This window comes from Carex rostrata, chromosome 12 (assembly GCF_964058835.1).
Source record: "Carex rostrata chromosome 12, lpCarRost1.2, whole genome shotgun sequence".
In the NCBI taxonomy this organism is placed as follows: Eukaryota; Viridiplantae; Streptophyta; class Magnoliopsida; order Poales; family Cyperaceae; genus Carex; species Carex rostrata.
Genome location: NC_135929.1, coordinates 7,011,791 through 7,034,871, shown reverse-complemented (window position 1 = coordinate 7,034,871; position 23,081 = coordinate 7,011,791). Strand labels below are relative to the sequence as shown.

At 34.4% G+C, this 23,081-nt stretch overlaps 2 protein-coding genes across 7 annotated transcripts in view; one reads left to right on the top strand and one right to left on the bottom strand.

Moving 5' to 3' along the window:
• LOC144562791 (Tyrosyl-tRNA synthetase, class Ib, bacterial/mitochondrial) overlaps positions 1-8,452 on the top strand; it is a 28,366-nt gene extending 19,914 nt beyond the window's left edge. The window contains exons 2-12 of one of the 3 annotated variants that reach the window (XM_078312082.1): positions 4,445-4,599; positions 4,732-4,879; positions 5,207-5,490; positions 6,478-6,574; positions 6,755-6,860; positions 6,953-7,035; positions 7,143-7,288; positions 7,395-7,500; positions 8,007-8,066; positions 8,154-8,170; positions 8,231-8,452. In XM_078312082.1, the coding sequence (XP_078168208.1) occupies positions 4,475-4,599; positions 4,732-4,879; positions 5,207-5,490; positions 6,478-6,574; positions 6,755-6,860; positions 6,953-7,035; positions 7,143-7,288; positions 7,395-7,500; positions 8,007-8,066; positions 8,154-8,170; positions 8,231-8,249 (1,191 nt within the window). In that variant the 5' untranslated portion in view covers positions 4,445-4,474 and the 3' untranslated portion in view covers positions 8,250-8,452. Of the gene's footprint in view, positions 1-4,379; positions 4,600-4,731; positions 4,880-5,206; positions 5,491-6,477; positions 6,575-6,754; positions 6,861-6,952; positions 7,036-7,142; positions 7,289-7,394; positions 7,501-8,006; positions 8,067-8,153; positions 8,181-8,230 lie in introns of those variants that run through there. The other 2 variants (XM_078312081.1, XM_078312083.1) reach the window with 2 other exon arrangements.
• Positions 8,453-9,626: 1,174 nt separating this feature from the next.
• Positions 9,627-19,270, bottom strand: LUG (transcriptional corepressor LEUNIG). 4 transcript variants are annotated; one of them, XM_078312078.1, is made up of 18 exons: positions 19,038-19,270; positions 17,714-17,811; positions 17,435-17,544; positions 16,540-16,932; positions 16,076-16,161; positions 15,897-15,984; positions 15,722-15,797; positions 15,474-15,526; positions 14,786-15,127; positions 14,347-14,532; positions 13,593-13,838; positions 12,892-13,009; positions 12,664-12,773; positions 12,061-12,210; positions 11,573-11,728; positions 11,016-11,132; positions 10,496-10,702; positions 9,627-10,111 (listed from the first exon to the last, which is right to left on the bottom strand). In XM_078312078.1, the coding sequence occupies exons 1-18, from the start codon at positions 19,067-19,069 to the stop codon at positions 9,968-9,970; spliced, it is 2,712 nt and encodes a 903-aa protein (XP_078168204.1). In that variant the 5' UTR covers positions 19,070-19,270; the 3' UTR covers positions 9,627-9,967. The 4 variants fall into 4 exon arrangements, with proteins under 4 accessions (XP_078168204.1, XP_078168202.1, XP_078168203.1 ...); XM_078312076.1 differs by having other exon boundaries at positions 12,058-12,210; positions 19,038-19,269; XM_078312077.1 differs by having other exon boundaries at positions 12,058-12,210; positions 16,076-16,158; positions 19,038-19,269.
• Positions 19,271-23,081: the final 3,811 nt, after the last annotated feature.

Below are 23,081 nucleotides of genomic sequence, written 5' to 3'. Positions count from 1 at the left end.
ATATGCTTTTCATATAAGTAATCATGTCGTTTTCTTAGTGTTATTGCATAAAATAAAGAAGATAAAATGTTAATAGACAAAATAATTTTTTTATAGTAGATTGTTTAAAAAAATTGTGAAGCTTTATCAAATAAATCGATATATAATTATATACAATGTTGATAGATTTTCATAATATAATAAAATCAATTAATCATTGTAGTTTTCTTAAAAAATATGAAAGATTTGATTAAATAAATAATGAATATTTATTATATGATAACATAAAGTTTATGAACATATTTTTTTAGTAACTTTTAAGGAACGGACTTTAAAAGAATATATGACAGAAAAAGACATTTTAAACAAAATAACATTTATAAAGCATAACTTTTAAGGAAAAACAATTATGTGCTAATATATGAGAGAGAATTAGTTTTTAAGGGTGTGTTTGGATGAAGCAAAGAATAGTGCTAACCCGGATTAGCTACTATTCCGAACTACTATTTTACGTTTGGATGTGTTCGGATTAGCAAAAAGGAACTATTATTTGTTTGTCTTTTGTGAGTTAGCATGCTATTTTACTAACTCAACTAAAAGTTATACTAGCTCACTATTCTCACTAATTCAAGTCTTCATTCAAACACGCCCTAAAAAAATACTTAATGAAAGATAAAATTGTATATATATAGTAAAATATTTTGATAATGTTGTGTTAATATAAAATTAAGTTGTTTTAATATCATCACCCCATAGATTCCCCTCGCACGTAGGAATAACCTTTTATTCATCTTTAAATTTTGTATTCCGATTCGATGTCTCATCTCATCTCCTTTCCAATTGCACGGTTGCGTGGAAGGAATGAAATGAAATCATGCACATATTTCTTGCTAAGTTAAACATAATTTAACAACAAATAGAAAGGAAAATATTGTAATTATATATTTCAACTTTTCTGGAAGTTAAAAAGAAATGAAAGTTACTTAAATATTCAATTTTGTCCGAATCTGAATCCAGAAAGTTACTTAAATTATCCAATTCGTATCTGTATCCGTATCCAAAAAATTATAACGGATAAGATTATGATAAGATTTTAAACTATCCGTAACTATCCATATCCGACTGTTTACACTCCTACCACAACAAATGTACTCTATATTATTAAATTGCAAATTTATACTAGTAATTTATTAAACTGTATATACATATATATTTTGTGAATCATACAACACTATGACATGATTAGTGACTAATATTTTAATAATATGATATATATTTTGTAGCCAACAAACTTATTATGAAAAATATTATATCTAATTTATGAATGAAAAATTATATTTATGTATTATTCTTTACTAGAATATACATTAGTAATTTATCTTTAATTATCTGAATTATATTCATAGACAATCTGTATCCGTTCGATATCTTATCCGTATCCGTAGCATTTAATATATGATACGTATCCGTATCCGAAAAATTATAACTGATAAGGATACAATTTGACCACTATTCGATCTGTATCCAACCGTTTATACCCAAGGCGGATATCATTGAAGTAGGGGTGGCAAAAAAGCTCATAGTTCGATTGTGACTTGTACCTGACTCGCTCGCTCGTTGTTGGACCAATCTGTTAACGAGCTAGTTCACCACTAGCTTGGTCCAGAATTAACCAGTTCAAGTTAGGGCCTAGCTTGCTCGCCATCTCGCGAGCTAACTCGGCTGACATTAATTTGTGTGCATTTTATACTGTCTAACTCGATCCAGCTTGGTTCAGCTCGATCAAAAAAATTTGCAGAATTTCTGTTTTCTTAAAACAAGATCCAGCTCGTCAGCTCACGAATTAACTTGGACTAGCTTGTTACGATTTCAAACTGAGATTTTAGTTCGGATGTCCTAAATCCAGCTCGTTCAACTTTAACTTGATTTAGAATTAACAAACTAAACTAAAATCTAGCTCGGACCGACAACCAGCTCGTTGACACTCCTACATTGAAGCACGTAGCGCAGTTTCGCAATTGGGATTTCAGTTGCAAGAATTCTATTTTTTTTTCTCTAGAAATTTCAAAGGGAAATAAAGAGGAACTGCGCCAAGCCGCCAACTATGCACATAGTCAAAGGACAGTTGGATTAGCATTGTCAATTTGGAAGAGTACGGTTGTCAATTTAATTTTTAAAATAATTAAATAAAGGGTTAAATAAATGAAAAGGAATACATTAATAATGTCAAATTTTAATAAAAATATTGGATATTATGATAATTTTATAAAAAATAGTTATTTTGAAAGTTTCCATAGACACACTAGAAATTTTCCATTAAAAATAAATTTTCAGATGTTAAATTCGGAAAGATGCATCATGCACGGTCCAAGTTATCACCAAAGATCAAACGTTAACCATTGATTGATAATTTGATATTAAATAAACGGTTCAGATTTGATCTTAAAAATACAATTTTTTTCAGACCTGATATGGATTATTAAGAACATGTACATATGAATTACAGAATTACCTCTTTTTATAACCATTTTCTATTAACTTTTATGGACTTTTTGTGTACCTTAAAATCAGAGGTGGATCTTAATGCAAATTAAGAAATACATAGTCACTTCTATAATTTTAAATTTTTTAATTATGTGTATTGAAATTAAAAGTTTTTATATAATTTGACTCTCTCATAGAAAGCTAAAAACGTGTGCTGAAAATGTAAACATATCTTTTTTTTTAGTGGACATATCTGTTGTATTAATGCGCGCATGTCTCTATCTTGCTGGTGCACACAACTATATAGTCAGGGGCGAATTCAGGATTTTTGTCAGAGAAGAGCAAAAAAATAACGAATCAGATTTAAATAGTTAATCGGGTTCAAATCCATTAGCTAATTAGGTATTAGATAAAAAACAATACTCTAGTTTCTAATTTCTAATGCTCTAACTTTTAATTTTTAATACTCCAAATTCTAATCATAATTACCAATTAAAATTCAACAAATTTATAATATTTTTAATTCTAAATTTAACATTAATTATAAATCAAAAGTTCAGAAGGAAGCAAATAAAATTCTTGAGGGAGATAAAGTTGCCCCCTCTGGAGTACACTGGATCTGCCGACATTTTTATTTTTACCCCATTAAAAAATTATTTTAATAATAATAACCAAAGTTTAGCAACAATTTTAAAAATACCCCACCCGTGAAAATTTTCCACGTGCTGGAATTTTAAGTCCCATTTTTTTTTTTATAAAACAGAAATTTGTTTTTATTTTTTATTCTTTGTATTGAAATATTAGAAATGTTGGATATATTTCTTTGAAAATAGATGGAATACAATATAATTTGATTTATTAGAAAGACTGTAACAAATAACCCGGATCAATATTTTTCAGGTTGGATTTTTCGCGGATGTAAGAAAAATTAATATATTTCTGTATGTGTTATTGGAAAAAAAATAAAAATGCTTAGATTCTGAGTTATTGATCCCGGTTCAAAAGTCACTTCTATGTAATCTAGAAAATATTGTGATCCTTATAGGGCATTTAATTTATAAAAAGTTGTATCTATTTTGAGAATTCTTTTTGAATAATAATTATTAAATAACTTAAAGTTTTTTTTGCCAAAAATAGATACAAGTTTCCATAAATTAAATGTCCTAGAAGGATCACAATATTTTCTAGATTACATAGAAGTGACTTTTGAACCGGGATCAATAACTCAGAATCTAAGCATTCTTATTTTTTTCCAATAACACATACAGAAATATATTAATTTTTCTTACAGCTGCGAAAAATCCGACCTGAAAAATATTGATCCGGGTTATTTGTTACAGTTTTTCTAATAAATCAAATTATATTGTATTCCATCTATTTTTAAAGAAATATATCCAACATTTCTAATATTTCAATACAAAAAATAAAAAATAAAAACAAATTTCTGTTTTATAAAAAAAAAAATGGGAATTAAAATTCCAGTCCGTGGAAAATTTCCACGGGTGGGGTATTTTTAAAATTGTTGCTAAACTTTGGTTATTATTATTAAAATGATTTTTTAATGGGGTAAAAATAAAAATGTCGGCTGGATCTGCCCATGGTATCGATATTCATTTGTCTATTTCAGACTTTCAGTTAAGATGTAACTATTAATTGACTTAACCTCAACCCTAATTCTTCCATTAAAATACTCAGGACCATGAATAGTACACTAGTGCGATTGTTTCTCTGTTTTTCCCAATCAGGTGCTCTCCATTACTCCACATGCTTGGTTTTCAAGAAACCCGCTAGAGAACTTGGTTTTCAAGAAGGAACCCTTCGCCATTGGATTAAAACTATTACAAATTCCAGCCCATAAAAGCCCATCCAGCCCAAGCCTTCTTTTCACTTTAACTCCCTTCTCTCTCTCTCTCCCCCCGTAAACCCTTCGCCATTGTCAGATTCGCCGCCTCTCATCTCTTTCTTAGTATAGCTTACTTTGCTTTTACTCGATATTTGCTGAAATTGCAAAATGGCGGATGCATCTGACGAGAACCCACAGTCAATCCCAGTCGTTGATTCGTCCATCTCTGCATCCTCCGCTGTTGGATCTCTCTCTCTCGACGCCTCTCCTGCTTCTTCTTCATCTACAACTGAGTAAGAAATTCTCTCTCCCTGTCGCATTCTTCCTCCAAGTTTAAAGATAAAAGGATCTTTCCCTTGCTTGAGAACTGAATTGTATTGGATTCTCTGCAAGTAAATTGAGTTAAGTTATACATGATATTTCAGAATGACGCCAGAGGAGAAGTTTCAATTGGTGAGGAGTGTTGGTGAGGAATGCATTCAAGAGGACGAGTTGAGAAATTTGCTTGCGAAGAAGCCAAATCCGATCTGCTATGATGGATTTGAACCTTCCGGAAGAATGCATATTGCCCAGGTTTTATTTGAGGCCTTCTTCTTTTGTGCTTCGGTGTACATAATATTTTGTCTGTTATCATTTTTCAAATCTGTGATGGATGAACTCTAAGCAGTTGTTTCTTGTCGGTGTTAGATTAAATACTTTCAGTAATTGAGCTTGTTTAGTGAATTTGTGCGTATAATTAGTTAGCTTGTACGAAAAGGTGGGAATATATGCAAATCAAGTTCACTATGAATAAGCAATTATATTCATAGAAGGAACATTTTAATGAGTTTTTGTAGAGCTGAAATTCTCATTCCTGATACAACAGCACCTCCATCAAATTAACAATTAACAATTTTTTAGGGTGTGATGAAAACAATCAGTGTGAACAAGATGACCAAAGCTGGATGCACTGTTAAGATATGGATTGCCGACTGGTTTGCGCAATTGAATAATAAAATGGGGGGTGATCTGAACAAGATCCGAACAATCGGCCGCTACCTGATTGAAATTTGGAAGGCTGTTGGCATGGACCAAGAGAAAGTCGAATTTCTATGGTCTTCTGATGAGATCAATGGCAGGGCTAGTGAGTATTGGCCACTAGTCATGGATATTGCAAGAAGAAATAACCTTGCTCGCATTACTAGGTACTTCACTTTTTAAAATAAAAACAAGGCAAAGAACCCATTTCGTTATCACATCAAATAGAGCTAACTTACACCCCCTTACTGCCTCACTTGTTCCAATATCCATTCAACAACATTCAGCACAAAACAAGGAATTAACATCAACATTCACAAAACTATCTCTAATGAAGTTAACATCAACAGTAACCACCCAAAGGCACTCAAGCAAAATTTGAGTTTACCACGACCATGCCTGGTACGTATAGTTATCCTAAAGAAGCCCTACTACTTGTTTCCTATCTCATAAGCCAGTCTATGAATCTTCCCTCTGATACACAACCATCTGAGCATCTCTAGGGTCCCAGACCCTCAAAGGAATGACACCAAGGCATTCTGGCATCCATTTGGTTGTTGCTTCCTTTACTCTTGGTGTAGTATGACCCGTGTCCAGTAATGAATTAAGGAGATAATAAGTATAATAATTGACCTAGCAGTTTTTTTTGTTTAGCATTTTTAAAACATATCTCATTTCTACACTTCCATAACCAATAGAAAAGGTAGACCTGTCTTCTTTTGCTGAAGTATTAAGAGAATTGCAAGATATCTTTACAATTTATTATTACACAAGTTGTTCTGAGATCATATGGTTGAATTAGTTTTTCTTATGACCTAGTTTACTATCCACTTAGGTGTTGTATTTCGGTAATTGAATGTGGTAAATTAGTACATATTCCATTCCTCAGGTATGTTGTGGGGAACTGTGAGTGTGCTGCACTCTTTCTTTGTTTTTGTTTTTGTCCTTTTTTTATCTTTCTGAACTATACAAAGAAGAGGATGCAGAGGATAGTTTTCTTTGTTCTGTAGGGATGCCTTTTATTATTACTATTATTATTTGCATTCATATGCTACATATGTTAAGCATGTCAGTAACTATGAGTGTTATTACTGATGTTGTATTTTTATAATAACCTACATGAATCGTTGCCTAATAAGATAATGGTTATGCAGATGTTGTCAGATAATGGGTCGGACAGATCAGGATGACCTCACGGCAGCACAGATATTCTACCCTTGCATGCAATGTGCTGACATATTTTTCCTCAAGGTGCCTATTTTTCTTTACTCATTTGTCCATTAAACTTATTGTGGTGATAGATAGAGTTATTCTGTCATAAAAAAATGCATTTGCTTGTAGTGCTAGCTTTTTTGGAATGGGAATTTCATGTTAAAATGCACATAAATTGAAAAAAAAATTCTTTTTTTTTTTTTTCATAATGCATTGTAGGCCGACATATGCCAGCTAGGGATGGACCAAAGGAAGGTTAATGTGCTGGCCAGAGAATACTGCGACGACATCAAGAGGAAAAACAAGCCCATTATTCTCTCTCATCGTATTCTTCATAACCCCTTTGTGGTCCATTATTGATTTAATATTTTTTGTTATTAATTGCAAATATAAGATCTTCTAATTTCCAATTTTCAGATATGCTACCCGGTTTGAAAGAAGGCCAGGAGAAAATGTCAAAGAGTGACCCTACTTCTTCCATCTACATGGAGGATGAAGAGGTATCATGTCATATCTAATATCGAAGGTTTAAATTTTCCTTAAAAATATTTTTTGCCCGAAGATACTTCTGATATGACAATCTGTAATCTCCTGCTGATGCGTATAGGCAGAGGTGAATTTGAAGATAAAGAAAGCTTACTGCCCTCCTAAAATAGCAGAAGGGAATCCATGCTTGGAATACATAAAGTATATAGTACTCCCTTGGTTTGGTAAATTTGAGGTCACGAGACCAGAACAGAATGGGGGCAACAAGTGAGTTTTATTTTCTTCTAGTTTCACCCTCTGGTTTTAGTTTCCTCCTAGCACACAGATTTGTTGATGCTTTTTATGTATTTGTTTATTGTTTTTTTCTATGCAGGGTTTTTGCTACAATGGAAGAACTGATTGCTGACTATGAAAGCGGTAGCTTACATCCTGGTGATGTTAAGCCTGCCCTTGCTAAAGCCATCAATCAAATTTTACAAGTAATTATCTCTCTTTTTTTAGTTTTACAATTGTATTTGGGTGCTCTTGTTTTGGATCCGTGTAAGGTAATTTATATCGTGATTGATGTGATAAATTTTCTTATAAAGAGTAGTATTAATTTTGTAGATTAGATCCTACATCTAACTATGATTGGATACCAGCATCTAGCAATGTCATATTTGTTACTAATTACATTTTTATTTGTGGGATTTGAAGAGATCAATTAAAGTAGATTGTTTTTTCCCTAATTAGTTCATTGCAAACTTTGGAGAAATAATATGAACTCCCTGGTTTGATTTAAGCTCAATATCAATTTTGGCACGGAATAACTTATCAGGCTATTGCCTATATTTACAATAAAAAAATTCATTGCAGTAATTTAGAGGCTACTGGTTATTAATAAAAGATGTTTGTTAGCTGTTGCAGATACAAGGAACAAAAATAAAAAATTTGGGTTTTAATTTGTGAAAAGACTTTGATGTAATATTTTCTTTTGTTTTTGTAGCCTGTGCGTGACCACTTCAAGAATGACAAAACTGCAAGAGATCTGCTCAAGGCTGTCAAGGTACGACACTTTTGTTAGAAATTCCGAGCATTGCTTTAAATCTTTTAATAGTAAATAAATTAACGAGTTGAATGTTCTTTTTTTCAGGCATACAGAGTAACTAGGTAATTTAGAGTGGTTTCATTACAATTGACTTTTTTGTGACCAAAAATTAATCTGGTCAGAATATTTCAGTTGAATTGAAAGTGAAATACCTAGATTGAGCATTTTTTACGGTGCCTCGTTGGATTCCTGTTGTTAAATATTGAGAAACTATATATTCGTAGTTATTTATGCTCTCTTTTAAAATGTTTTGTAATGGGTGGTACAAGTTAGGTAAATTAATTTTACTCGTATAAATTGTTGGATAAATTAATTTTATTTAGAGTTCTATTTTATGATGTGATGAGATTTATTTTTAGTTTTTCGTTGGGTATGTGATTGATTTGGGAATAATTAGCTCGTTTAGGGGGCCTTTAGGCACTAGCTGTCAAGATATTTGGGGATGAAAGTTGACCAAGTTATGGTATCGAAAGGGAACGTTGATAAATCCGATTACAGAGGTAAACTTGGTAGAAATAGATGAGGTACCGACAATAGAAATTTAATTATCTTAGGGAAACCAACATTTGAAATTAGGAAATTAGAAAACGTAATGCTTATCTAGAGTTTGGTTAATCACAGAAATCAATGCATTTAGAGAAGCGGGATCTTTTTTAGACAGGATATTATGTCACGGGATTAATGCATTTGGAATAGCGGGATCTTTTTTAGATAGGATATTAAGTGTTGTGTGAAGCCGGAAATTCTAGGAATTTGCTTTTAAAAATATTTCCTATTTTAAATTTGCGATGATTTCGGAATTTGATGACTTAGCTAAATTTTAGAAATTACTCAGCATTGGTTAGTCAAAATAGTTGAAAAATTAATAACTTGGTACTCAAAATTATCCATGCAGAAACAACACTCGATTACACTATAAAGTAGGTTTATTCGCTTCGTAAATCAACTTTTTAGTCGTTTTTAAGGCAAATATTTATAAGCACATAATTATCAACCTCAATTTTCTTCAAGCTTTAAATGATTTAATTATTAATGTTACATAGTAATGAAATATAAAAATTTGAATTCGCATTGTCTAAATGAATTTTATTACTAGTTGCTCAACTTTTAGTCTTTCTATTGCAACGAGAGAATAATTCGCTTTTCTTAATGTTACAGCCTAACGCTGGCACAATAATCATCAGGGAAACATCATTATCAATGGCTTCAGGAGCACTCCACCTCTACCACTAACTACGTTTATACTAATTAAAAGCTAAAAGCAATTGTCGACATTTCCACCCGGCAACTAGCTTAGATATTATTTAATTCCCTGGTTTAAACGGATAATTCACAAGAAAATTAGGCCTGATTATTCCGCATACAGTTAGTCTACTAGGAAACCACGTTGGTAACCTTTCATTCAACTGCATAGAGAAAAAAATCCATGCATTCCAGCCACAATAAAAAAATGCTTTAAGATTAGCGCTTGCTTGCAAGTTACCTCATTTTCGAAGGAAATCGAGACACTAGAAAATATGACTGGAAATAAACTTCAGCAAATTAATGTTTGCATGGCACAGGCATCCTGCAAAATAGAGTGCATGCAAAAACACTGCAAGTTGGTGCAGAGCACTGGTCTGCCCGTATCAAATAACACTACCTATATAACATTAGCCATGTATACAACATTAGCCATGTCACTTTCACGCATGCCCCTTTGTTCGGTACACAAAACAAAACTCCAGTTGATCAAAAAGGCACCACATGAAGGACCACAGAATACAACAAAGTTGGTGGCGATGGCGGCGGTGGTTAGTAGTCGAGGTCTCATGTTAGCTATTATACCTTCTACTTCCGCACCAATCTCGTAAATAAGATCATTTCCATAATTTGACAAACTTATCATGGCTAGCTGATGCAATCAGACCTGTTACATTCGACACAGCCAAGGCTGCAATTAATCCGTCATGCGCATTGAGTGTCATTGTCTTTCCCTCTCTCATGTCCCAAAGTTCAAAAGACTGCACGAGAAAGATAAGAACAGATGTAAATATCGTTTTTGCCCCTATAAGACTCAAAATATCAATCATACAAAAAGTTTTATAGCTCTGATATTTGAATACACTGCTACCATCTCAATCACCACTTACCACTTTACCTTAAATTGTCTAAAATAAAGTTTAATGTCTTTCTTGTACAAATAAAAATCTCAATTCAACGATTACCACAGGTCCACAGCCCACCCACCATGCAAATATAAAACTAGCAATGTACACATTTAGTACTCATCACAACAACAAATGATCCACAGTTCAGTTGATTGACGATTACTCAGAACTCTGATTGCTGCCAGCAGTTCCCAAAGGCTGGTGCTCAAATCATAACTTTAAATATAAAAAAGGTACCTGATAACAGCCAATGACCAGGAGAGAAGGAAAGGTCGGATGGAACACACAAGAATGGAACTTGTTGCCAACGCAAGTGAGCTCATGCACACACTCCCCCTCGCCTCCAGCACCAAATGACCACACCCGAACCGAGTCTTCACTCACTGATGCCAAGTACTCCCCTGATGGGTCCCAGCACACAGAGTCCACATGCTTCGTGTGACCCTACAATACGAAAGAAAATGCAGTTCCATTATGACAGAACGAGAATGATTAAATATAGAAGAGTACAGGTGTTTGCCAGCCAATGGTATGTCAGTAGATAGATGATGTTTGATTTACAAAACTTCACTGAACTGATTTAATTTTGATATTCACATGCATGCAGCCATGCACTCACATTTAACCATGCAAAAACACTTGTACAATGACAGCCACGAATCTCACAAACCACCATATATAGTGGGTATAAACTATAAACAAAGGTTTTGCTCAAACCAGAACACAGCATGAAAAATGGCAAATCCAAGAAAATAACCTGCAGCGAACTGTGCAAAGCTTGCGTCTCCACATCTAATATGGATATTAAATTCTCCCCAGCAGCCGCAAGATACTTTCCTTGACGAGGCTGGAATCTCATTTGTGTCGTGCCTCCCTGAAAGAGATAGATAATAAGAAATAAATACTAATCATAAAATATGTTTCTCATTTGCCTCGGGATAATATTTCAGACATCTCCACAAAATGATCAAATTATCCTCATCATTAAGAAAAGCAAAACAAGAAAATCTACCGTGTCCACTACCTTGCAAGTTCTTAAATTTGCCGCAACCACCTTCCCATTTTCATTTATCCACGAAGAGTAATTGTTCCGGGCATGTTATTTAAAACAAACCCAATGGAATCTTCCTCTTTCGACAGGGCAATCTGTAGGCTCTGTACAGGGGTTATTCCCATATTACACGGGGTGTTATGTGCTGGTATTTTATGAGTTGAGACTAGCATTGTGTTGTTTAATGACAAGTCCCTTTTCATGTACAATATTAACTTTTTAATGTCATAAAATGTTTTATAACAAATTAGCACAAAGGATACCTTGAACACCCTGATGCAGCTACCGTTATTAATGCTCCAATAACGAACTTCCCCATCACCATCACATGAACAAATGAGATCTTCCTTGTTCGGGTGGAAGTCCAGAGACATCACCGATGCCGAGTGCCCCGTAAATGTGCGCAGGGAGTACCCTTGCTGCATCAAGTGCAATGCCACTTAAAAATACAGATATGGAGGCAAGAAGTAAATGCCCTTTCTGGCCATTAAAAAAAAGGTTAAGTCTTGTGACAAGATACAAAATAGGAGCACCTAGGCAGAATTCACTAAAACCAGTCAAATCTGGTTCTTGTATCGTGTTGGCCATAGTTTTTGTTCAGCATTTAGAGTTTCAGTAGTGAAGGATGTTATGCCATTGGTATATCAGAACATTGATGCCAAGTTATTGATCTTCAGGAAGTATAATGTGTGAGAACGACAAAAGTGAGAGCTTGTGAGTTAAAAATAAAAAGGAGGGAACATCATACTACATTGTCGGCGTCCCAGACTCTGACGGTGCGATCAAAAGATGATGTGGCAAGGCGAGGCGTGCTAGGGCTGAACCGCACATCAGTAATTAATAAAGAATGCTCCTCAAGGGTCGACTTGGCCTTCAAGCTATCCACATGCCATAGCACAGCCTGCATTGTTATAAGTTTTCCTTTTCAATTTTATTACTGTATGTTGCTTCAATACATACAAGAGGAGCTTCAATACATACAAGAGGAAAAGGTTTCATTCATCACTGTACAAATCTACAAATCTAAGGGGATACCCCTCACATTAGGAGATATGCATTCCATATAAAACAAAAAACATCACTTACACCCTGCTCTCCTACTTCAAATTCACTTATTACCAATTTCCTTTCTACTTTCTTCGTAGACTGTGCACAGAAAAAAGCACCAACAAGGCAGCTTAGGAATCTTTTAAAGAGAATGCAAAAGAGATGACTCAATAGTGCCAATATTTCATGGGTGTAAACTTGATATTTCTTGTTTTGTGAGGCATATGTCATACTAGTGGGTTTTCAGAAGCAGAAATGAAATGGTCACAAGGGGTAAATACAGCAAACATGCTAAGACAAACAAAACCTTCTTATCATGCCCTCCTGTTGCAAGCAACTTCCCATCAGAAGAAAAGTGGCAACAGATCACTTTGCTGGTGCTTGCCCGGGTAGAGCCAATCTCGTTGAATGTAAACCCTGCAACGCAAATTTCAAAAGGAAAGGTTATGAAGGTGGTAAGTTTGAATAAATACATTTTGGTGCAGAAAGAGGGGACAGGTATTAAAAAAAATAGGAGGGAGAGAGAGTGAAGCACCTTTAGCGACATCCATGCCCCGGCCCATAGTCTCCCTTGGATCCATCTCATCATGCGATAAAAAAGATTCAACATTGTCATCCAATGATCCATCCTCTACAAATCGATCCATATCAGCCTGGAAAAAGAAAGGAGAGAAGATATTTAGATTCCACCTTACATATCATGTTATTTATTTGTATGGGATGTTCGGCACGAGGTAACAATTTCAATCTATTTTACATGTTCAATCACGTCAGGACCCTAGAGCAGCACATTCACTGTTCCTGCATCCAATCAATTAGTAACCAAAATGGGACAATTGCGGAAAGCCCGGGGGGGGGGGGGGGAGCTCCTCACCGGACCTGACCAAAGCCGTTTATTTGCTGCACAAGGGATTAATATGAGAGGGAACAGAGGAGAACGAGGGTGAATGGCATATAGATCGGGGTGTAGAGGAGGAGGTGAACCATTTCCTTCCCTTCCCTTCCCTTTACACAAACCGTTTCTGGAGCACATACCTACTGATAAAAGCTTGCAGTTCAAAAGAACAAGCAAAACTGGTTTCACACAGGATAACTACCAAACAATAACATGGGGTGTAGTATAGGCTTACATCAAGCAACTCAAATCCGTTACCAAGCGAGCTCACAAATAAGCTCAAATAGCCACAACTACAGAACTTTTAACACCAAATAAACTTGATGTAGACATAGGTATACCAGCTGGATTACTGGGGAGGTCAGGCTGCCAGGGCCATCAGAGCCAAAGACCACGAGAGCCTTTGAGGTGCCATTGTGAGGCGGCTGTGGCATGGACATGATGTCACCTGGTGTGTGTGTTGATGGTGTTGAGGGGGCTGAGCTGGGAGATGGTCCACCTGCAGTGTTTCCTGTTCCTGAGCTGTTGGCAGGTCCCGATGAAGAGACTGGCTGCTTCCGCTTCCGCCCTATCTGGGTTTTTGACACCTAATAAGACCAAAAGGGCTATCACTACAATAACACATTGCAAAACCAAAAAGAATACAACAGCATCCAATGCGCACTGGCATCAAATACCCACCTCTGTCAAAAAAAAAAAAAAAAAAAAACCATAGAAGGAAAGATATATAATAAGCACATAGATTGATCAACTACCCTCTGCACCTCTCCATATAATCACATACCCACAAAATGATAGGATCAACAGTACAAGGCAACAACACTCACCCAACATTTTCATGTTTGCAAAAGGATTCAGAAAAGAAACTACTTTGAATATGAAACCATCAACATAATTGTATGAATACCATGGAGAAGAAATGAGCTTAATTAGAGGCTGTCAGACATCTAAAAATCATGAACATTATAAAGAACCACACAGATACTACTGCAAGATAAGACATCCACACACCCCTATAAAACTATCCAACATAACATGAAAATCGTCTCGCCGCAAAGCAGCTTATGAATAAGCCAGAAAACAAGAAGACATTACCTGGTCAGCTCTAAAAGAGGTAGGCATGCTTCCGTCAACAGTTCCGTTACCAGGTATGGATTTCTCTGGTGGGGGCAGAAGTGGGTTCGAATTTTGGGATTGCTGGCTTGAGACACAAGGCTGCTGGAGTTGACTGCCACTCTGCTGTTGCTGCTGTTGCTGTTGCTGTAGCTGAACAATTTTCTTCTACTAAAAAGAAAGTAACATCATTAGCACTTATAACATGCATGAAGTAAGAACTAATTACTGCGCCCTTAGCTTCAATCCTTGGCTTCTTGCTGTTCAAATATTATTTAAGATTTAAGAATACATAATAGCTGACAAAATACCGAACGGGCTTGTTATGAGAGGAGATCAGGCAGAGTTTAGCACCAAACAATTCGGAAAAAAGGATGCAAACTAAATCTTTTCAAACAGTAATAAAAATAACTACTTTTACCTTTATGAGCATATCAATATCACTGCGGCCCATTCCGGACACAGGGCCTGGGAAGGGGGAACCAACATTTGGCACAATATCACCTCCCATAGGGTTTGGCTGGCCGGGACCATCCTTCCCGAGAACCATGCTGCGGTTGCTCATGAGCATTCGCAACCTCCTACCATCAACATCACTGGCAGCAGCAGCTCCCGCATTTGGAGATGAGAGGTTTTGCTGCGCCTGGAGTAGCAGATGCTGCTGGTGCGGTGTCAGGAACTGCTGCATCTGATGGAATGGTTGGGGCGATTGCATGAATGGTTTCTGTTGCTGGAGTATTCCTGTCCTGAGCTGCTCTAATCCCTGTCACATAAGAAAGAGCAAGTTAGGAGTAGTGAACATAAGGTATAATTAAGTTGCTATTGTTATATTTCACTATTTAGTTCACTAAATTTCTGCACTGAAACTATTTGAGAATTGAGAGTTGGATTGGTAATAACTAATAAGAAGGTTTAGATACTAGGTCCAAATTTTCTTTTCACTAAAGTTTAATTAATTTTGTGCAGATTTGGTTTTTAATTTACTTCTAAGATGCCATGTAAAATTGCTTGACAACTACAGAAACAGACTCCAAAACCTTAATCTGAATATCTCAATCATCTTCAAGACACATGTGTAATATTTTTCAGAACCAAATTTTGTTGATTACCGTGAGGGGCCATCCTTTCAAAGTTAAATTACTCCCAGGCTGATTTGATCCAGCTGAAAACAAAGAATAATCAGTAAGCACATAGTCATAGTCAGTCTGTTTAGACTAGTTGTAGTATGCCGCTGAATTTTAAAACCAACTTAGCATTAATTTAATTAAAAGTAAATACATCTCAAGTAAAATAGTAATAATAGTAATACTAATAATAATAATCAATAATAATAATAATAAATTTGAGCAATAATTACCTTGAACTCCCATTAATGGTCCCTCAGGCCCCAGAGGTCGGGGTGACAACATAGTATTCATCTCAGTTTTGATGCTCTGACCAACAATACAAATTGAATAAAAAATCAGTAACTTAACACAAACAAAGACAAAGAGACCCACATGACGAAAGTGATTGCATGTTTTTTTAATTACCGGAATGGGGCCCGGGAGTTGTTGATTCCTAGACTGAACCTGTTGTAGGGTCCCCGACAATCCACCACTCGTGCCATGAAGAACTTGTCTGCATAACAGAAGGAAATAAAATTAAAAGCTTGTACACTTCCTCATAAATTCTTAAAACAGATCCCTAAATATGAGTTTTTAAATTATACCCAGATGATTGTCCAGCTGCAGCCGACTTCAGAAGTGAAGCATGGCCCGGATCCATCGCAGGGCCCACATTTTCACCGAACCTCTGCTACAAGTAGAGTTCGAATTGACCAAATAAGTACGTGATAAGTAAGATAAACAAAATAAGTGAACAGGTAAACTGTGCCTTGAAAGCATGAAATATCAGGATATCACCTATCTTACGATATGACAAACATCTCGTCTTTACAACAAAGATAGTATTAATATATAACATGCACACTGTTATCTAACAAATATTTCCAAAAAATCAAGTCGCCTCTATTTATTCTCCCTCATTTAAGTCAAATACAAAAAATCGCCCTTACAAAGAAAACAAGAAAAGACAGCAAAACTCAAATTCTTTTTTTTTGTATGAGATAGTTCAGGTTCCGCTAGGTACAAGGAAAATTATCACATTTTAAAGAGGCCAAATACTCAAAACTACCTTCAAGGAGGCTTCGTCCATTGAATCTCTCTGAAGAGGTAACTTCAACCTCTCTTCGTACATCTTAGTAGCAAGTGCATTTGCAGTGCTTCCAACAAGACCAGTTGCCCCATTCAAGATGTGGCCCCCAGCACCCTCTCTTCTCAGCTGTTGCTGTTGATGATTCTGATTTTGGTTTTGCTGCGGTGATGGCTGCTGCAGCTGTTGTTGTTGCTGCTGCTGTTGTTGTTGGTTTTGGTGGTGCTGTTGCTGCCTCTGGAGGAGCATTTGTTGCATCTGGAGTTGCTGCTGGTTTTGAGTTTGGTTTGTATTTTGCTGTGGCAATTGTTGGTGTGGTGATGGCTGTTGTGAGTTGTTCTGTTGCTGCTGCTCTCTTGCCTTCATTAGCTGAGTCTGTAATAAAAATAATAAATAGGAACGGTCCTGTAAATTTGACACTAAAGGATAGTCATCCCAGTTGAACACCATAATCAGGTACAGCACATATTAGTACCCATCTGAAAATTAAAGTACTGGTACGATACCAGGTTAGTTCACACACCATGCAAGTAAGCCCCAAGCAAAATACAATGCTGCATGGTACACATCCCTTAATGCTCAATAAGTTTCAAAAATAGCCAACTATGCTCCGCATTTGTAAGAATGCTCGAAATTAATCCTGGTTGTCTTCAGTTAACCTTCATATGATTAACAGACATCCAGTTGGTCTTCACTGTGAGCTTTGGTTCAACCCACCATGTTCGAATAATACAATTTGTCATGAATTTTTGAACCCAACCTCAGTTAACCCCAAAATTACATAACTGAGCACCAAACAAACTAGGTAAAGCAAACCAAAAGACCATTCCGTGCAACCAATGCAAGTTCTAAATGATTTGCTAACAGAAAGCTTTACCTCAATATAGGAAGCGGCGATGTCAGAGTGCTTTTCATTTGTTCTTGCAATAAATATATCCCAAAAAACCGACCACCATTCAAATAGAAACCCACCAGGTGCATCAATTGCTGACAATGTAACAAAATTTCAATGAGAACGGAACATTAGCTACAAAGTAATAATCGAAGATTTGGTAATAGCAAGTCATTGTACTACTAACACCTTAATATTTAAGCCAGCTTTAAGCAATCTACAACAGTTAGCCAAAAAAAAAAATCACAGAACAAAGGTGCATACCAACAGGATCAGAGGAGACCTTCCCTTCCGCTTGAAATGCCTTGGCAGTTGCTTGTAAATTTCTCTTTACGAAATAGTCATAAATATATACATCCAACCTGTTTCAACATGAAAGAAAGGAACACCAGGTTTAGAACATTTTCTTCCTGTAGTTTGGCAGAAAGGAAGATTTTCGACCAAGAACAAATATGAAGTTAAATCAAGTATTGCAGTAGAAATTATGCCAAAAGGTCTAATGCAATACCAATCGTTCTGAAAATATAACTTTTTTGAGAAAGAATCATATAAGTACATTAATGAACAGCTTAGTTTATAACATAAAATGAAATGTTTACTTCAAAAATTTGCATTCTTTCATGTTAACAAAACTCTGGACATGCAACTCATCTGAAATTGTATTCTAACTGATATACAATCACAATTGCTAACAAGAACATACAAGTCAGAACTAAGGTAACCAACAAAATATCCCAACAACTACTGTAAAAAAATGAGGTGAGTATCACTGGAATCTGGTGAATTTCGATAAGAAAACTTAGAAATTCTTCTACTTTTAGCTTTAGGAAAAAAAAACTACATCGGTATTATCTCATGCATAGAAGATTTTTCCTTTTAGATTTAGAATTGTGACATTTTAAAAACTGAAGTTCAAGTTACCAAAACTCTGGACATGCAACTCATCTGAAATTACGCACAGCAATTGAGTTCAATCTACATAATTTTCAGATAAAAAAAATGGTCCCCGTCATCTAAATAACCTACCAATTAAGGATAAGCTTAAGAAATAAGAACTACCGCTTAAAAAATGAAAACTTACTAAAATTAAAAAATTAAAAATAGGAGAAAATTTAGTGCCTGGAAAATTCTGTTTTGATAAAAATAACAACTGAAAGCAGCTACAGAGCAAACAGAAAAATTCACAAAAAATTTCCCCTTGATTATAATTCAAATTTAGACAACAGAGAGCAACTTGAACTAAAAAGTACTGATACTGGTGACCTATTGTGAAGATAAAAGATGCGAAAAGACCAAAGTTGTTACTCCCTTTTCACTGTTTCTAAATAGAGAAATGCCAAAGGGATAAATAATTCGTAGTAAATAGGCAACAAACATCAAAACCCAAGCCTCATAAAGCCACTAGCCGCATCTAAAATAGCCAAAAATAAAATTACTATAGCGAGAATAGAGCATGTAGACAGTTACAAATCCAACGGAAACCCTTCCCAAAACAAACAAGAAATCAACAAAATTTGCCTAACAGAGTTCAATCTTTAAATAAGTGAAAAAATCGACTAAAAATTCATCCAAAAATATAAAAGCTTACATTTTATCAGCCTCCCAGTTGGTCTGAGACATGATTCCTCGGAAACCCTAATTGCCAGCTCGAACACTCGTAACCTTCAATTTTAGCGAATATAAATAAAAAAAGAACTGAAAACAAACCCTAGAAAGTGATGTAAGAGAATTGAAGAGGAGAGAGTGAAAAGTGGTAAGAGAGAAGAAAAAGGGAAATAAAAATTAAAAAAAAATAGAAAAAAGGAGTCCACTCGGTCGGAAGCGGGACATCCGACCGGGCTTTTATTTATAGTCCGAAGAGAAATTCGGGAACGTTCCTCTGACAACAAAATTTACTTCAGTTTACTAAAAAAACACGTGGTATTGTTAAATTAGATGTTTCCTCGGAAACCAATGGGAGTGTTACACGTGTAAGGAATATGGGTTACTGTGAACCAATTGCGTAGATCTGTCGGAGATGAAAAGATAATACAAGAGGCGAAAGTAATATTTTAATTCGCACTCTTCCCGCACCCTCTGGTCTCTGTAGTTGGTGCGTGCGCTTCGTCCACGGTTACACTCGTAAACCAAATTACAACAATTTTCAGGAATCTCACGTCACGGGAATTTTTCTTTTTTGATTAACCAAATGTTCAGGCATTAACTTATGAAATAAGCAAAATAATACAAAAGTTTTAGAGGAGGGATCTACTTATATTTTTTTTTTGTGACACCGAATTATATTTTATATTTTTAAAGTTCAAACAGTCGATTCAAACCGTTTAATATAATGAATATATTAAAATGTGCTTGCAGGTCAAATTTTATATATTGTTTTTTTTTTTGCTATTTATTAAAATGGATGCAAAAATTCAGTGGCATGTTAACAGCGATTTTATAAAATACTTAATAAATAGTAGAAAATTTTAAAAAAAAATTAAAATTTAAAAATATATAATGTAATTGTTGTCATAAAAACCGATGTAAGCAGATCCTCCTCAAAGTTTTATTCTATTTATTTTTAGTGTATATCGTGGATTGTGTTTAAATCGACGCACATATTGTAATTTTTTTAAGTAATTATAATTTTTTATTGAGAAAATGGAGAGTTGTGAGGTGGCAATTAATCCAGCGCTCACAACATTGTAATTGTGTTTGGCAAGCATAGTGATGATTTATGTGGTTCAAAATGATTTTTAGCACATTGAATGGAACTCTTTTTGCGGTCTTTGACATTAAATAAAGTTAATGTATCTTTAGGGAATAAAGGTAGAGCATTAAATTTAGAAAATTTAGACGTTTTTATTCTGTCTCAGTTACTAACATAATGCAAAAATATAATTTAATATTTTATGTAAAATGCTACTTTATTCATGTATCGTCCTACGATCGAATGTTATACAGTGTTTAGCGAACTACTTGACCGAAATTTTTATTAGTAGAAAAAAATATCAATAGAGAAAGAATTCACTGAAATTAGATATATACGAAAAATGTGATTCTTTATAACGTCTTCTGGATGTTATAGATCAATACGTTCATATTAACGAAATCACATTAACCACTAATTACGTCTTAGACTTATGTTGTATCACGGCTTGATTCTTAGCAAAAAATAAAAAAAAAATCCGGTCGTTATCTTATATCACGGTCTGGTCCTGATATTACTTCACTGTTGTTCCTTTCTTTCAGTTTCACGCTGTCTCTAACTCTACCTCCGCCTCACTGGCCGTGATGGACAAATACGTCCTATAATTTCTTTTTCTTTTTTTGCCTCTCCGGACGTTGTTAAGTATAACATCATGTTTTTATTTTTCTTTTTCTTTTTTGCTTTTTTCGTTGTTTCATTAATCGGTAATCTGAGTGCACTAATCACGACGTGATGATCTATAATGTTTTTTGGACGTCATAGATCATTACATTTTTTTTCTACATTTTGAATTTTCCTGCAATACTTTCTCTATTGTCGTTGTTTTCTCTTTTACATTTTTTTATTAATAAAAAATTCGTAACTACTTGAGGATCAAATTAGCAAGATGGCATGCCATTTCGGATCTATAACGTTTTCTGGACGTCATAAATTATTACATTTTTTCAACATTTTGAATTTTCCTGCAATACTTTCTCTATTGTCGCCGTTTTTTCTTTTACATTTTTCTATTAATAAAAATTTCGGAACTACTTGAGGATCAAATTAGCAGGATGGCATGCCGTTCCGGCTAAAAATGATGGTCTAACATTCATTAATCGAAGTATTTAAAATTGGTATATAATTTGTTGTTTAGCAATTAGTTTAAATAACAAATCAGCGATGGATGGACTAATCATTGTTGTATTTCCATTATCATTATCATCGTCATCGTCAATAGCAATCTCATTTGTTTTTGGTTTTACTGTTTTTTTTAATAATCTCGTCGTTATTGTTATTCAAACTGACATTTTTCCGAACAATAATTTTGATTTTCTGAGTAGCATAATATAACTATTTTAACTATCGAATGTATAACCAGTGTTGTAAAATACGTCTATTTAGGCTGATTAATCAGTTCGTTAGTTATTAGCGGAGACAAAACTTTTACATATTTTTTCAACTAATCAGCCGATTATTCTCAATTATGACCGATTATTTATAATTATTATTGATTAATTACTTGGTAGTATCGCGTCCGTCTGTCAGATGCATACCGCCATTGAATACATTGTGTGTAACAACATTTACTTGCAATTATGTTGTTCTTATTAAAATAATATTTTTTTTACAAAGTTGGAGGTCAAGCCACAACTATTTAATTATCTCGTTATTATAACAAATTATTTCTCCTATCTGGATTTCGAACCCATAATATTTCACATAAAGACCTTCACTACCAAATGCTAGTTCTTTATTAAAATAATGCTCGTTAATTTGTCAAGCGAATTATAACTTTTCAAAGTGATTTAGTGTATAATTTGTTCCACTATTAAACATGGTGCATTACAAAGTAAGAACCTCTCTTTACTTCTCATTTGTATATTTTATTTCAATGTTCATGCTTGAAAATCAATTAATTTTCACGTTTTCTTTTAGAAACTTTGACTATTTTTTCATATAATTATAAAATCGTTTTGTTTTGGTTGGTCAAAAATCTTTAAAAACAACAATTTTTAATCTATCTTAAACAATAGTAAAAATATATTTTTTTAATATAATTTGATGCCTAACATATTTTAATAAAAAATAATATATTTAACAATTCCGATTAAATATCTTGACTTTAAGAACGAAAATACAATGTAAAACACAATCCTTACTTTACAAATACATTCCTAACTTATTCGTTATATTATTTCTACATGTCACTAGCTTGTCAAACAAGGTAGGCACTTGTCTATATAATAAACCCTAATTTCACTAGTTTGTCAAAAAGGTTCTAATAACGTGCTACACACTTGTCTATGTAACATTGCGACTTCTAAATGCAAACACACGTGACAGCTTACCAAATTTTGTAAATATTTGTATGATTGTATTATTTCCTCATTGATCTATTAATTAATGGCGTGTTTTAAAATTTGGCACTATCTTCTGTTGTATTGCCGTGATGGATGAAAAGGATAGTTCACGAAAATTATCATTTTTGATGCAAAAAATAAATAAATTATCATTTACTCAGTCTCGAATTTGGCAAATGAAGACGACCTGTTGGAATATGACCGAAATTTGTATTTATATCATATTTAAAAAAAAAATAGATTTAATGGAGAATTTTAAAAATACTCGAGCAGCCAATTCAATACGTGACTCGATTTTTGGGAGGTTCCCAGAAATCCAAAAATACACTATAGTATACTGATATTTAGGTTTTTGGGGGGCATCAATTCAATCTGCAGTCCTTCAAAAATAGAGCTGTAGATTGAATTAGCGGTCCGAGTTTTTTTTTAATTCTTCAATTTCAGAGTTTTTTTTATTTTTTTAAATGATATTAATAAAAATTTCAGAGAATATGGTCACCGCAAGGCCAGTTGATAAATAATAATAGTACCAGCAGGTCCGGTTGATACACACATTCAAAAATTCTAAATTTATATTTAGAAAAATGAGTGAGTCTATGGT